The following is a 17016-nucleotide window of genomic DNA, read 5'->3' as shown; positions in this document are numbered from 1 at the left end:
GCTCCAGAGTGCAGGCTCAGCAGTTGTGGCACACGGGCCTAGTTGCTCTGCAGCATGTGGGATCCTCCCGGACCACGGCTCAAACCTGTGTCCCCTGCATTGGCAGGCAGATTCCCAACCACTGCACCACCATGGAAGTCCATGTTATTCAGTTCTCAATAAAGATTTTCTGAGAACCTACTATGACAAGTTCAGCATAGGAATACTGAGGTGAGTAAGACCAGGGTTTTAAGAAGTTCAGAGTCTTTCTGGGGAGAGAAATAGATAAGCAGATGTCTATAGTAGTATGTGGGCAATGTTATAATAGAGGTATGTTCAAAGGATTGTGGGAGCACAGAGAAATTATCAGCCCAACAAAATTATCAGTTTGTCCCCCCCTATATGGGGACACATAGTACAGGTTTTCCTTGTCTTTGGGTTTTCCTTGTCTTTGGATGCCTCACACAGAGAGGCACAGAGTAGGCATCAATTAACGTTTGCTGAATTAGATGATGTAAGCAGTAGCTCCTTCAATTTTGAGGCAAGAAACTTATCTAGATTTAGAGAGCAAGGTGGAAAAAAACACTAACTGAAAATATGAGCGACTCCAACTAAATTCGTCTTAGGACTTGCTTCTGAATTTCCTCCACCAATCAAATAATTCATTCAACAAATATTTACTGAGTACCTACTATGTGCAAGGCACTTGGCTAGGTGCTGGTTATGTAATGATGAATAGCATGGAGAGGTTCTTGACAAGCCTACTAAGTCACTGTACTCCAGAAGCAGTGCTGGAGAGTTGCCCTAGAAACTCACCTTCAGTAACAGATTACAATGACAAATTACTAGTTGAACTCATAGTTTCTTTTGATCCCTGACTTTCTTTTTTTTTTTTAAATTACTTATTTATTTATTTTTGGCTGCTTTGGGTCTTTGTTGCTGCGTGCAGGTTTTCTCTAGTTGTGACAAGCGGGGGCTACTCTTCTTTGCGGTGTGCAGGCTCCTCATTGCGGTGGCTTCTCTTGTTGTGGAGCACGGGCTCTAGGCATGTGGGCTTCAGTAGTTGCGGCACGCAGGCTCATTAGTTGTGGCTCACGGGCTCTAGAGCACAGGCTCAGTAGTTGTGGCGCACGGGCTTAGTTGCTCCGCGGCATGTGGGATCTTCCCGGACCAGGGCTTGAACCTGTGTCCCCTGCATTGGCAGGTGGATTCTTAACCACTGCCCCACCAGGGAAGTCCCAATCCCTGACTTTCTGTTCTGTGTTCAGGCAGTGGCTTCAGACTTGGATTTAGGCTGAAAGGGCTAATTTAAAAATTCAATTTATGGAATATTTTAGAGACATATAGGGGGGCAAGTCAGTTTGGGAATTATTTTTTAAGGAATATTTCCCTTTTGTCTGATGGATACATTTACTTTGTTTTGACACCTAATTTTTGATACCTAATTCATTCAAGAGTTATTTAATGAGTACCCTCTATGTTCCAGATACTCTCCAAGGCACTGGACATACAAAGATAAATACACTCTCCTGTTCTCATGGAGCTCACGTTCTGGCAGAGAAGACAAATGACAACATAAGAGGACCAGTATTTTCATATGGTTCTGAGGGAGCATAATGGAGGGAGGGCGTCTGGAAGCCACTGATCAACCCTTGGTATCTAGAGGTGCAAGTCATATAAACACCAACACTAGTAATATAAACACATGAAAATGTAGAAATCCTAGCTGCATTTTGGAGTGTCACCATTCTTGAAATAAAGCCTCATGGCCTCAGACAGTGTGATTAGAGCGGTTAATATTTTGATTCTAGGTGACTAAGAGGTGACAGGTGTCTAGCCTGAGAAAGCCACCCAAGCCCGTGCATAGGCATGTGGAGACAAGCAGTGCTCTGTCAGATGCAGGGCACACTCCAGCCTGATGGGCAGGACAGGACTCTGTTGAAGGCTGCTAACCCACTAGAAAAAAGTTAATCAAGAGTGAAATGACAGTCAAAATAAAGACACAAAAGGTCCACATATGGTATCTTTGTGGTTGTTGATCCATGAATAGCCCACTCCTAAGTTTTCTGAGAAACATTAACTAGATACAAGAGCCTTCCTCTACAAGTTAGTAAACTAGAAGTAGGTTGGGTTTCTTTTCAATAAAGTTGACATGTCTGGTTGGGGGAAGGGGTGGAGAAAGGAAGGGGAAGCACCTGGATGTTGCTGTATTGCAGGCATAGGAGGAATCAGAGTGGGAGAGAAAAACATGCACAGAGAAAAAACATGGGAGAGGTAGTGGAAGAGAAAGGAAGTGAGGCAAAGAGATAAAGGTCGAGAGATGTGGCAGGGTCTCTGCCACATGAGTTCCAGAGCAACACCACTCCGCAGGATGGCTTTCCCATGCTTGATATAGAGGCACAGAAGCCAGCTCAAAGGTCCACACAGGGGACTTCCCTGGTGGCACAGTGGTTAAGAATCCGCCTGCCAATGCAGGGGACATGGGTTCTTGGTCCGGGAAGATCCCACATGCCGCAGAGCAACTAAGCCCATGTGCCACAGCTACTGAGCCCGTGTGCCACAACTACAGAAGGCCACGCACCCGAGAGCCCATGCGCTGCAACTACTGCGCCCATGTGCTGCAACTACTGAAGCCCGCGCGCTCTAGGGCCCACGTGCCACAACTACTGAAGCCTGTGCGCCTAGAGCCCGTGCTCCACAACAAGAGAAGCCACCGCAATGAGAAGCCTGCACACCGCAATGAAGAGTAGCCCCTGCTCACTGTAATTAGAGAAAGCCAGTGCGCTGCAAAGAAGACCCAATGCAGCCAAAAAAATAAAATTAAAAAAATATATATATTTAAAAAAAAGGGGCTTCCCTGGTGGCGCAGTGGTTGAGAATCTGCCTGCCAATGAGGGGGACACGGGTTCGGGCCCTGGTCTGGGAAGATCCCACATGCCGCGGAGCAACTAGGCCCGTGAGCCACAACTACTGAGCCTGCGCGTCTGGAGCCTGTGCTCTGCAACAAGAGAGGCTGCGATAGTGAGAGGCCCGCACACCGCGATGAAGAGTGGCCCCCGCTTGCCGCAACTGGAGAAAGCCCTTGCACAGAAACGAAGACCCAACACAGCCAAAAATAAATAAATAAAATAAAGAATTATTAAAAAAAAAAAAAAAAAGAAGTATATCTAAGTATTAAAAAAAAAAAAAGGTCCAGACAGAACAATCAAATTCTTCAATGAGCAGATCTGTGTAATTATTACTTTTTACTATAAAAACATTAGAACCTCACTGAAGGTTTCTCACAGTGTGAAATTAAACCACCTATATTAGAATCACTCAGGGTGACCGTTTAAAGAACGCTAACTGTGTGCTGTTCCATCCTAGACCTTTTAGGGTGGAACAGACGTTCTAGGGTGGTATCAGGATAATCTGAACTTTTAATAAGCTCCCCAGGTGATTCTTATACATAATACACTTTAACAAAGATTATACAAAATGGGAGTCCCTGAGACGTGGGAGCATATCCTATTTTTCTCTGTATTCACAGAATCGAGCACCGAACCTGGCACAGTGCCTCTACTGAACTGAACTGAATAGGCCAGAGATTTTTAAAGAAAAGTCGCTCAATTCCACTTCCTGGAACAGCTGATTCCTTTTTTTCCCATATGCTTCTAATCCATGTACATAGCTTTTACACTGTTATAACTGCAAAGTACAACTTAAAAAATTTTCAACACATTTTCTCTTATAATTTTTATGGCTGTAAAATATTTCATTCAACATGCAATAAATATCTTAGTTCACACAGATTTTTTTTTGTTTTGAAAAGGATTCCCTTAGGAGACCTTACATTTATGTAGTGTTGTCAACTTATGAAACCCTTTCACATAGTCTTCACCGTTTCTCGCAACACTCTGTAAGTTAAATATTATCCTCATTTTGCAGATACGTATACAAACTCAGAGAAAAAATAACTTGCTCAAGGTTCCACAGCTGGTAAGTAGAGTGTCAGACATAAACCAGAGTCTTCTCCCTCTACGTCTAATACCCCTTCCAAGACACGAAACATCCAGCACATTTTCTGGCAGGAATCTGACCCGACAGTTTCCTGATGCAAAAACCTGCAACGCAGAAGGTAGAAGATGGAAATTACATTTAAAGAGATCGTTGGCCAGCCGTATCCTAACTGGATAAGGAATCAGTTTCTGCCTTTTGGGGCAATGCAAAGAAAATGTAGTATCAGTAGAAATCTTCAGTAAAGGAACTTACTGTTCTTCAACAACAAATCTATATATGACCCAAGTCCATTTCTGCAATCCCCAAATAAAGGGGGTTGGTACTGCCCTGAACATTCTGAAACTCTGAGATCTTTCAGCAGTATTACAGATACAGGAGGAGGAACAATTACTATAGGCTGTAAGACAGACAGGGAGGAGGCACTGGAGACTTTAAGCTCTTCTAACGTCAAGACTGGTATCACAGGGTACTTGGGCAGCAGCTGAGTGGACAGTGAGAGGAAGCATTCCTCTACTAAGAGAAAGGCCCACTTTAAGGACACTCTGCCTGGTGAACACCCTAGTGGGGTGCAGCCCTTCAGGGAGGGACACACTGTCCCAAATGAGCAGCTACAGAGATTCTATTCTGGAGAAGAAAGTGTGTGGCTGTTTCTAATTTATGATTTTTGCATGCCATGGAGAGGCAGGCTCTGTTACTATCAGGTCACAATCACAGTTCTCCAAGGATTAAAAAAAAGTTACCTCTTAAGACAGACAGTTCTTAATTCACTGAAGGTCCAGTGGGTAAATTAGTAGAACTGGGAAAAATACAGAGGTGGGTAATTTATACATCATATACAGGGGAAGGGATATGATCTCTAAGAGATTTTTCAAATCTAGGATCACTGGAAAACAGCAAACCAGCAGTTCTTGTTGAGCCAGAGTGCAGAGAAGGTTCTGCATGTGGCAGAAGCCAGGTTCTGCAAAATACAGTTCTAGCTGTGTACATGTGTATTTGTAGCACGAAAAAAACCTTTGCTGCAGGGGCCCACCAAGTTTCTATTTTCAGAGTATCATCTTGAAATATCAAAGGTTGATGACTTTGGGGAGGATATTAATAATTCCTATCAAAGTTCTTTCATCTACCTTCCTATGTATATTCTAGGATGATCCTAAGAGGAAAGTAAGACAAATATGAACACAGACTCATTTAAAAAACTGCATAGTGAGCTTAAGTACACTGCTGGGTCTGGGACTCTGTATTCCACTTTCAATGTTTCTCTTTATTAGAATGTATTTGGGCTCAACCATCATTTTCCATCAGATTCTTAAATTTCTTCTCCCTGTACAGAACAAGGAAATCAGAGGCCAAAGTGTGTTTTGCACTGGGGCTTAAAAGGCAAGATTCTTTGATTACTATAAAAAGTTCTGTGCTTTCAGTTTCTCTGGAGGCTGAGAGTGGTGAACTTTATTTGTAGTCTTACTCTCCCTCATTATTAGGAATTCCTAATAACCAATCTCCATAACAAATAAACTAATCTAACCAAACAAATTTCAGGCACAGTAAGCTACAAAGGAACAAGGTCCACAATATATTGTGGATATGTTAAAAAATACTGTAAACTGTAAAGCAATGTCCAAATGATAGTCATATTATTAATAACAATTATGAACAGTAAAGATGTAGCAGAAGGTTACTGAAGAGTCATAAACTATGTTAATTCAGTGATTAGCTGCCTGAATGGCAGCTTACGAACCATCTAAACTCCTGATTTCTTTACAAAGGTCCCCCAGAAACTACCACACAGTGTACTAATAATGGCTGTAAATCCACTGGATTCCAAACCAAACTGCACAAGAGCCAGCTGGAGTCTTAGCTGATCGAAGGGGCAATCCAGGGCTCCTGGCAATGGTGGAATGTCTAAGTTTCTGGAGGGGTGCTGACCATGATCTAATAAGACCTGTTTTATGGAAATCCTACTGAAGCATTTTGGTGTAGGGTGATTAAGGTGGCTTTCCCCTCTTTCCTTAATGCTTCTGCTATCTTTTAATAGGAATTGAACCTGGGAAGAACTACTGTCAGATATTACTCCCACCTGTTTTCTTTTTATTATACATACTTTAGATTGCAGACTGAATACAAATATTGATCAGAAGCCAAAACGCCCCAGACATTTCTTATCAATTCAATCCAGGCCAATCTGTCTTTCAACTCTGCATTTTTATGTTCTTGCCTCACCACTTACTAAAATAAATATACGAATAAAATATCAATCCAATCCAAATAAGCATCTCTCATCTATAATTACCTGAAGTAAGAGATTTAAAGAAGGGTAGAGTTAATCCATCTCACCAGTTGCATCTTCAGTGCCTGTTCAGTCCTGCTTGAAATGTCTAGATTCAATTTATAGAGAATATGAATGTATAACACTGTAGAGGGGTGATTCTAGCAGATTCTGTTTGGGAGGGACAAAAGGTCAAACCATTCCTTTGCCGTTCTGTGAGAGTTAAGAGTCTCTGGGCTGGGTCAGAGGGTGGGAGAGCTATGTCTAGATCTGGAATGGATCACTCACACAATTAAGTTCTTGTCAGACCCTCCTAATCCTCCCCCAAACCCCCTGCCAAAAAACCCCCACAGACCCACGACAGCACAACTTCCGCAGGCAAGCAGACAGCCAGATGGAAAGTAACTATTTTTCTCCACCTACTTCAAAATTTGAAATGAGAATGGGAACTAATGATGGAAAAAACATTTCTAAGTTTTAGAATACACTCTTACTTGGGTTACTATTTTGAGGTAATGTTTGGAAACCTTGGGAAAGCAGAATCTGATTTTTCCCTCATTGGAAACTGGTTACTCAAGTGAAAATTAATATCCTCAAATCACCTTTTAACTCACAAATTAAGCCCTATGGTATTATAGAATAGACCATCCTTAACTATTAAATCCATATTTTTATTCATTATACGTAGAATTATACAATGCTGTTTCTATGTAGAATCTGGATATTCATATATCAGCTGACAAGTCAACATTTAAAAGGTTTTTTCTGTTGATGCTGCCTGCAAGCAATGCTTTAGTTTTGGCATTTTCATCATCCTTGTCTGACATTAGCGCTTGTTTTTTGTTCACTTATTGGTAAAATATAAATATTGAGCCAAAGATGTAAATGACTAGGCTGTTATAAGTGGCAAGTGTCTGGCTTCAACCAGATACTCATTATGTGATCAACTGTGAAAGAAAAGAATGAATAAGTATGAAGGTTCGGAAATACACTGCTGGAGACTCAGATAAGGAAGAATGTATGTTTGACTCCTTGAGAAGGACCCTTTTCCACCTCACATACACACACGTTGAACACACTTAAGTCTATTGTTAAACTTTCAGCGATTTACCTCATTATAAGTTTTCGGACACCTAGTATGTACTAAAATAAAATCTAAAGGTCAGACTCTAAATCAATTATTATTAGTGACTATGTCCATCACAAATTCCTAGAAGATTGATAGAAGGATCCTTAGAGTTCATCTACTTCAAAGCGATAGCTCTGCGGATGAAATAACTGGAGGCCACGAGGATGATCTTACTTGCCTAATGCTCCACAGTTAAGCTAATGGTGGCACTGGGACCAGAACCTGGGGCTTCTCTCATTCAGTATTCTTTCTATCACTGTTATTTTTGATGCCCAGCCATCATGTTAACATCACAATTCTATCTGGCTCCTCAAAAATCACTGCAGGCATGATTCCTAATAGCCTTGGAAACTATTAGTGCATCCAGGTTTTGGGCCTGTGAATGTTTGTGATTCTTACTCCACAAAATACAGTATCAAGACTTAAATGCCAAATCAAATTAACTGATGTCACAAATGTTTTAAAATGGTTTCTCTAACCCTAGGGGAGCACAGGCTCAGTTGGGTGTTTTGTGGCTGGAGGTGATCGTTCCCCCCAAGTTGCTGCTGACTGTGTCTGCCACTGTTCTCAGGCCCACGTGTGTAGCCACAGCCACATACTCAACCTGCTACGACAGAGACAGCCTTCACTGATTTCTAATAGGTGTGCGTGGCAAGCGCAGTGCCATGGACAGGTAAGAGGGACTACAAGGCAAACGTAAGAAGAGGAACAGATTCTGAGTGCTTGTCCTATTTCATCCAAACAATTGTTTCCCAAACACTACCACAGGGTTGTGTTTTTTGTCTTTTTTTTTTTAACATCTTTATTGGAGTATAATTGCTTTACAATGGTGTGTTAGTTTCTGCTTTATAACAAAGTGAATCAGCTATACATATACATATATCCCCATACCTCCTCCCTCTTCCGTCTCCCTCCCTCCTTATCCCACCCCTCTAGGTGGTCACAAAGCACCGAGCTGATCTCCCTGTACCACAGGGGTCTTGATTACAATGAACCTGAAATCTTATAAAATACGGTAAATTTTATTATTTAGCGACTTCAGGGGAAGGGAGAGCTGATAGTGCCACACTTCTTAAAGAATTACTTCTTCACTAATTCTAATTTTTTGGGTGGGAAACTTAGGTACCCAGCACAAATGGGTAAATAATTGATATAAGAAAATGTTTTCAAATAAATAAGATTTATCTCTCTGTGTGATTTTTTTAACTATATTTTAACAGAATTTAAAAAATAAATTACATATATATATTTTATCGTTTATATTCTTAAGCAGAACCTAGTAAACATAAGTAACATGTTTTACACAGAAGAAGAAAAAAAAATGGTTTCTCTATTTTATCTTCCAGATCTAAGGTTAAATATCGCCTTTTCAGGGATGCCCCCTCTAGCAAGCTTATCTATGATTGCCCTGTTCTTCATAAAATTTTATAGCACATGCCATATTTTGAAATAATACATTTGTTTACTTATCATTGGTATATCTTCCCTAATAGACTGTAAATCCATGAAGGCAAGGGTCAGTTCACTACTGTTTATGTAGCACCTAGCACAGTATGTGGCATGTAGAATAAGCTCAGGTAATAATATTTGTTGAGTAAACAAATGAATTTATCTCTCTCACCCATGGTTGAGGCAAGCCTTATGGAAGCCTTAATTGTTCCTTTTATCCTGTCCTAAACTTGGTATCTAAGCCCAAGGATTAAAGTTCCAGGGAAACAGATTTTAGCTCAGCAAAAGCTACCAATTAGAGAGCTTCAGAAATGGAATGAGCTATTCTGTGGGGTACTGAGCTCTTTGCCAAGAGGTTGCCAAGGTACATAGGATCCTTCTACTTTAGATAGAAGTTCGACCTTGACAACCTCTCAGTGTCTCCTATGACTTCCAACCCTAGGTTCTGCAGTTCTTTCCAGTTGTTTGATTTTGAGTTAGGTTAAAATGAAGTGCATATAGAAACTCATTAGGAAGTAACCTAAGTCATCTAATGAGACTTAGAAAATTGATTATTCAGGCATGCATGCCTTTTTATAATTATTTGATACATATGAATCCTACTGAGTTCACCATTTGCCGTAAGTCCATATATCTGCATCTCAACAAAGACTAAAAGTAGAGTTTTAAAAAATTTGTGTAGCATTTCACAGTTTTAAACACATACACACACACACACACACACACACACACACACACACACACACTTTCATGTAATTACTATATCAAGTCTGTGAGGAAAATGATGCATGAGCTCATACAGAGTAAGTGGCTTATCCAAACTCATACTTGGGACTGCTAGAACCGTCAGGTCGCGAAGTCCCAAATCAGTGATCCTGTCACTCTAACATGCCCCGTTACTTTTTGACTCCAGAATTATCCTCCCTTTAGGTTTAGCTATATATCCTCATCTTGGATGGAGAATATCTTTCTTCCAAATTTCACTGGGAAAAGGCCAAATGGAATTTAAAAACCTGTTTTTTTCTTTCATAGGTATCAAAAATCTATTTTATTGATTATCAGAGACATAATAAGTATCTAACATGAACTAACTGCAACACAACAGTGATTAGTTTAAATAATACATCTTGTTAGCTTTTATAATTAAGGATCAACAGTTATTAAATGTGATTTTTCATGTAGTCTGATGAAAAAAGATTTCAATTCACAATAGCAATTTTCTTCATTCAAGACCCGAAAAAGGAATATTTTCCTCTGTAATGTTTAGTAAAGCAATGAGAATAAGATGGGAATTTATCATAGGTTAAATGGCAAGGGAGAAAAGATCCAACAACATTTTATCTTTAGCTAGTAGTTGCTTCTCAAAGGTCACAGAGGGCAGTGGTCTACTGATTAAAGACAAAGTAAAATACACAATTTCTGGACTTCCCTGGCGGTCCAGTGGTTGAGACTTTGCCTTCCAGTGCGTGGGGTGCGGGTTCAATCCCTGGTCGGGGAGTTGGGATCCCACATGGCTTGCGGTCAAAGGGCCAAAGCATAAAACAGAAGCAATATTGTAACAAATTCAATAAAGACTTTAAAAAAGTGGTCCACATCAAAAAAAAAATCTTGAAAAAGTAAAATACACAATTTCATCCTGTCCTAGAGTTTGAAAGGACCTTTGAGACCATCTAGTTCAATTTCATTTTTTTCTTAATTGACACAATAGCTTTGAGATTCTATCTGCTATAAGTACCTCTTCTTGATGGAGTTCATCTTTCCATGAAATGCCTTCAACTTTCAATGAAAATCATGATCACATGTATCTTTCATGTATCTTCTGGCATGACAATTACATATTGAAAACTTCTGCATTTCTACAGTTCAAACATGCATTCTCCTGTATGTATATTCACGTGCAGTACCTCTGGCACAGGGTGGTCTTCCTTAACCAGTCTTCAGCTACAAAAGACACGAATGAGTAAATCTTGGAAAAGGGATAACATCTTTGATATTGTCAATTCCCAAGATGCACTGCAGATAGCGTTCAAATCCCATCCCAAAACCTCCATGTGGCACAGATCCAAATCGACGGAGGTCCAGATACCTAATTTTGAAAAACAGAGAATCATTACCTATAAGTGCTTCATTTAAGATCAGATGTTATGACAGAATTTTATGTTTTAAAAGTTTTTTGCAATCATTTGTTATCGTCACATCACTGTGGTAGACCAGTCTTTTCACAGAGAAGTTAAAGTGATCTGTCCAAGATTACCCAGACAAACAGCAGCACATCCTGTCATGCATTCATGGGCTTTGGTCACTTGATTCTTATTCTTTTAAGTTTGTTAGGTGCTTATAGACAGAAAACTTGTCTCATGAGGCTACAGGAAAATTTCTCATAACTTATTTTTCTTTAAATATATTCCTCTTCTATGTCTTGGTATATCTACGATAATGTTCTTTTTTTTCCTTACCAAAATCATATTGTTCAATATACAGAGAAGGGTGAAGAGTTCTGCCTGATGTATTACAAAAAGAGACCCCCTACTAGACTAGACTGTAAGCTACATCAAGGGCAGGAACTGCATCTTAGCCAACCTTTATCTCCAGTGACTGTCTGGGAATAGATGCTTACTATATGATGATTTATTGTTTGAAGGCATAAAAATATACTCTTGAGCACTGGAGTGAGGAAGAACTTTGACTTCTCTGCTTTAAGCCTAGTAGAAGATGTCCAGAGTCATTTTTCTGAAAGGCTACACAGCCACTGAAGCCCATCCATGCACATTCTATTCCCACATAAGACTACATGCTAGAAAATGGTATGTTCATGATTCAAACTCAGATTCCAATACACCAGCCTGGGATAAAGTTATTTTAGGAAAGGAAGAGAAGGAGGAAGACTCTATAACTATTTTTATTGTCATTTAATGGTGGGAATCCTTGGATTATACAATATTGATTAAAATAAGTTTATAGTTTCTTGAATGATTTGTAAAATATACAAAAATACAGCATAAAACTTAAGTACCACAGCTGGTAGTCATATGGCTCCTCAAGGATAAAGACTATAACCTTTTTCCCCACTATTAATAACAATGACTACATGTATTGGTATTTTAGGCAATTAAGATTAAGTACTTCTCTTTCTAAAATAAAACACAAATTGCAACTAGGTGAGTTACAACCAAGTGAGAGATCAATAAGACAGGAGTTAGTATTTAAGAACTATCAGGAATAATGGAAGGAACACAGTCTTGAGTAATTGAAATGTTTGGTAGCTGAATTAACTTTAAGTTCATAAGGCATGGGGGCAGAATACACTTTGATTTAGTGAGAAAATGAGATGAAGGTCATGTCAAACCACCTGCCACAAACACCTGCAGGATCTGAGCCGGCTGCTAGAAGTCCAGTATCTAGCTTTAGCTGGCTTTAAATTTCTCATACATCGATGTCAAAACAGTGGCATAAATGCCTGGAAACTGAATTCAGAAGAGGGATTACGTCTTTGGCATTTTTCTTGCCTTTGCTTTGACAGACGGAAAAATCTACTTCTAAAAACAAGTTTTCAAAAGAATCTTTGTTTGATTGTTGTTATATTGATTCTAGGGTAGCCACATTATAGAAGAGATGGTACAAAAATTGTGGAACTAGTTACAGATTATTTGCATGTGGCATGTAGAAACAGGAAGTGAGAAAATTCTTAGACACCTGGGGTGGCTATTCACAGTGTGGTAGAACACTAGCAGAGATCACAGACTTGGAGATTTTTAAGGTCCTTTCTACCTTAAAATGCTATGATTATCATATAAAAGGAAGCAGATTCCAACTGTTAAAAAAATAAAATTCAAGTGAGTAAATTTTTAAGATCTTAATTGGCTTTATTCAGTGATTCATGAATCAGGCAGTATCCCATCTAGCAACAGAAAAGAGCTCCGAAGAGCTCTACAGAATGATTATAGGCAGAAGGGGGTAGGACAAGGAAATTACTAGCAAAGAGTGGGTGGTTTCAGGCAAGGTCGCCTTCCTTTAGGAGATGGCAGGGGTCTATCAGGCAGATTACCTCACCAGTGTTGACCAGGTAATTTTAGACTCCCTGGTTCAAGATTCCACTCCTGGGAGATGTCAAAACTATAATTAAGTTAGGTATTAAGTCTCAGTTTGGTGATGTGAGCTTAGCACAAGTGACTCCATTTTGAGCCTGCTGTCTCTTTATTAACAAAATAATAAATATTTATATTTGGAGATGTTAGGAGTTTGAAAACTTTAGTTGGGAAAGAGTAGTATTGAAATGATTAATAAAGACCAGAAAAGGTCTAAACCAATAATTAAGATTTATATATAACTAGTTTTTATACACTATGAATATTACCTTGTAGACAGAAAGAAACTGAGGTAAAATGCATAAGCTTGACAATCAGGCTCATCTACCTAATAGCAAGACTCAGAACAAAAGAAGGAAAGGGGGACGGAAACTAAACTAAGCTTCTACTCTGTGTAGATACTTAACCTGTACTGTTTCCTTTCATCCTAACAATAACCCTGTGAAGTAGATATTATCATTCCATTTTATGGCCAAGAAAACCAAGACTCAAGAGAGATTAAATATGCCAAAGTTCATTACTGATAAATAATGAAGCAATCTAGGGCCATTACTTGAACCCAATTTTAGGCTTTTTTGTATCTCTGAAATCTAGCTCCTTCATTACGAAAAGGCAAGTGTGTAATTTAACCTTTCCTTCTCCTGAGGACAGCAAAAGAATTAATAATATTGTTGATATTATTATACTAAGATCCTGAAAGAGTCTTATTACACAAATATAAATAAATAAATAATTTGTATATACTGAAAAGTACTTGAAGAAAGGGTCTGCAGAAAGAACACCAGAACAACTTAGGGATGCAGACAGATGATCTTCCCTAAGCAGCTTAGATTTCTACAGTTGGTGGAGACCTCAGGGACCACTTAGCTCAAGCTCCTAATTTCACACATAGAGAAAATGAAGCATAATGGTTAGGAACAAAGTCCCAGCTCTATGCTTCTAACTGTGTGCTCCTGCTTAAGTTACTTAACATCTCCAGGCCTCAGGCCTGGAGGGATAATAAAAAGAGAATAAGAATAGTACCTTACTAGCAGGGTGTTGTGATGATTACACGAGACAATATACATCAAAATTTTAACACAGTTATCTGGCACACAATAGGTAATAAATAAATGCCAGACATTATTATTACTACTTTTCAAAGACTCAAAGGGAGTAAATAATCTGAGAACCTGTTCATTGTTTTAACACTCTTCTATAGCACCCTGGAAATACAAGTGAAAACTATTTAACACTCAGACCCACAGCTAGAATAAGAGTCATCAGGGGTCACATTCTCACCATTGGTAGGCTTCTGTCAGTCCTGACCTGTAAAAGGAAAACAACAAAATTATTTCAGAGAATGGCAATAAGATAAATATACTAACCACCAAACATTTATCCTGGGTTGTGCGCATAGTGCTCTTATAAAGAAGTACACACCAAAACCTGTGCTCTTAAATAACATGCAACACAGTTAAGAAGCTGAGCCTTTATTAGGTGGTAAGAAAGGTAAGATAACCAATAGTAAGAAAACCAATAGTCCAAGGTATTATCAAATAATAAATGCTATAGAAGGAAAGTATGGTCCAGAGCCCAAAAGAAGGGCTTCATTTGAGATATATTTATCATCCTGTGACATAAGAAAAGTACTATTACTACTATATAGGGTTGCTGAAAGGCACACACAGACAAGTGATGTACAGACACAATTTTCTTTCCACAATATTAAAACAATAATATAGATTCTGAGGCTGCCTTCATAATATGGCTGCAAATTGGTTTTTGCCAATTTGAGAAATGTTAATAAAACTTAAAGCTCTTAGTACTCATGAAATTTAATTTCAGCCCTTAAAAGTGTTTGGGACCACTGTGTACCTCAAAGTGATCAAGATTATGAAAAATTCAAATACACAAAAATATGAAAAACATGAACAGAAGTCACAGACAGATCTCTGAGATAGGTAAACACATATATCCACTTCATTAGGAAAGACAAATTTGGATATTATCAGATATTAGGTAAACATTTAATGTTATGAGGAAAGGTTTCCTGAAGGAAGGAAGCAAGCAAAGAAAACAGACCAATTAATCTTTCAACAGATGAAGTTCCTTGCCATGTGTGATTTTTATTGTGCTTTAAAAAAAAAACAGAAAATCTTCAAATTCTTTCCACCTAAGGAGTTTTACCATCACTTCAATTCCACGATTTTTCCAGGACTTCTTAACACTATAGTAATACTAAGGAGTTAATAGTCTATGTGATAAAAGAGTCCTCCCAGAACATATTTATCCCCTTTCTTCTGGACCCTAACCAAATAGAGCAGTTCAAATAATTGGGATTGCAAAACCAAGTTTTAGTCAACAGATTCATAGGTTCGGATCTCGGAAAATCAACAACTTTTTAAGCATTTCTCCATTAGGAAAAGAAGGCCTTACAAATGGCTAATTTAACAAACATGTCAAACAATCATGACTTTTCCAGGTTACTATGAAACTCAGTATTATCTGGAGAGAAAGATTAAGCCTTCAACATGGGAAAGTCATTTTTTAAAACAGTCTGGCACAGTAAAAGTGGAAACCATGGAAAACAGAGGTTTATAACCTTGGTTAGTTTAGGAAGTCATTGTGGTTTGTTGGCAGACCATGCACATACAGGAGTGGTAGTTCGATTAGAAACATGATTCCCTCCTCCTCATCTCCAAAACATTTTCTGGTGTTTATGGATACATTTCCCAGGTCTCAAACAGTGAGTTAAAATACAGTTATTCAAATACCTAAATCAAAATGCTTACATAGTAGAAAACCTGAGGAAGGGAAAACTGCTTATTCTAAATGCTAGCTTAGTGGATATTTTTAGTTTCTTTCTCCCTGCATCTTTATCCTTTCCCTGGTTCAGAGCCTGTCCTTATGCCCTGTAGGAGTCTGCCAATCATAATTTAGAGTTAGACACACACACACACACACACACACACACACACACAAAGTGAAGAACAAACTTTAAGGGGGAAAATTTTCCTTTTCTATCATTAATTTTTTTAAAAAATTTATTTAATTAATTAATTTATTTGGCAGTGTTGGGTCTTCGTTGCTGCACGTGGGCTTTCCCCAGTTGCGGCGAGCAAGGGTTACTCCTTGTTGTGGTGCGCAGGCTTCTCTTTGTGGTGGCTTCTCTCGTTGAGCAGCATGGGCTCTAGGTGCGTGGGCTTCAGTAGTTGTGGCACACAGGCTGTAGAGCACAGGCTCAGTAGTTGTGTCACATGGGCTTAGCTGCTCTGTGGCATGTGGGATCTTCCCGGACCAGGGCTCGAACCTGTGTCCCCTGCATTGGCAGGCGGATTCTTAACCACTGCACCACCAGGAAAACCCCTCTATCATTAACTTTTAAAAAAGCTATTTCCATAGGGAGAGATACATACAAATAGTGGCAAAAAATCATTGTGTTTCATATAATAGTTCTAGTCTTTCAGAAAGAGAAACTCAGAGAGGTTAAGTAACAACTTGCTCAAGGTCACACAGAATCTGAGATCCAGGTCTGTCAGGAGCTACGGCCCATGCGCTATTCTCTGTTAGTTTGCCATGACTGCCTTTGAGTGCCCCATCCCCAATTTCTGAATTCTGTTTCTTCTAGGTCTCACCAATACCTGGCCAATCGCTGCTCTAAGAAATGGTACCGTTCTTCTCTGAGGCTTCCCCCAAAGAGTTCTCCAACTCCAGGAACCAGAAGATCAACAGCAGCAACCTAAAAAGGAAAAAACTCATAAACAACATTCCGTTTTCAGAGCATTCCAACAACTGTCAGCTTCTGAAGCAAGTGGAACGTTTAACATTTTGACAACTGGCTATTTAACTGCTTACCAGAATCTTATTTATGTTACCTGTTCATGTTCCCTGTTTTAATACCAAATGTTTAATATTATCTTTAGAATACAAAATGCAGGTGGACAGTTTCCCCTCTGGCACCATTTACGCAGTATACTTAACAAAAATGTGTTTTCTGCACAAATGTGATACAAATGTTAATTATAAAAATGTGGGAAGTATTAAAAATTATGAAAATATTAAAAAACACCTATTAGCATGCAGAAGCAATTACATGTTGGCATGTTTTCTTTCAGGTTTTTCTTCTTATA

At 39.0% G+C, this 17016-nt stretch overlaps 1 protein-coding gene across 7 annotated transcripts in view; it reads right to left on the bottom strand.

Annotated features, from left to right (window-relative positions):
- Positions 1-2465: 2465 nt before the first annotated feature.
- The window catches only part of NARS2 (asparaginyl-tRNA synthetase 2, mitochondrial), a 143975-nt gene continuing 129424 nt past the window's right edge, over positions 2466-17016 (bottom strand). For 5 of the 7 annotated variants that reach the window (XM_082410370.1, XM_082410368.1, XM_082410367.1 and 2 more), the window contains 3 exons: positions 16528-16625; positions 14186-14212; positions 10140-10905 (listed from right to left, as the gene is read on the bottom strand). In XM_082410370.1, the coding sequence (XP_082266496.1) occupies positions 10761-10905; positions 14186-14212; positions 16528-16625 (270 nt within the window). In that variant the 3' untranslated portion in view covers positions 10140-10760. Of the gene's footprint in view, positions 4083-6265; positions 6351-10139; positions 10906-14185; positions 14213-16527; positions 16626-17016 lie in introns of those variants that run through there. The other 2 variants (XR_014250234.1, XR_014250235.1) reach the window with 2 other exon arrangements.

The sequence above is a fragment of the Balaenoptera physalus genome (assembly GCF_965194825.1).
Source record: "Balaenoptera physalus genome assembly, chromosome: 10".
In the NCBI taxonomy this organism is placed as follows: Eukaryota; Metazoa; Chordata; class Mammalia; order Artiodactyla; family Balaenopteridae; genus Balaenoptera; species Balaenoptera physalus.
Note: the sequence above shows the minus strand (reverse complement) of the source record. Positions and strands in the feature narration are given on the sequence as shown.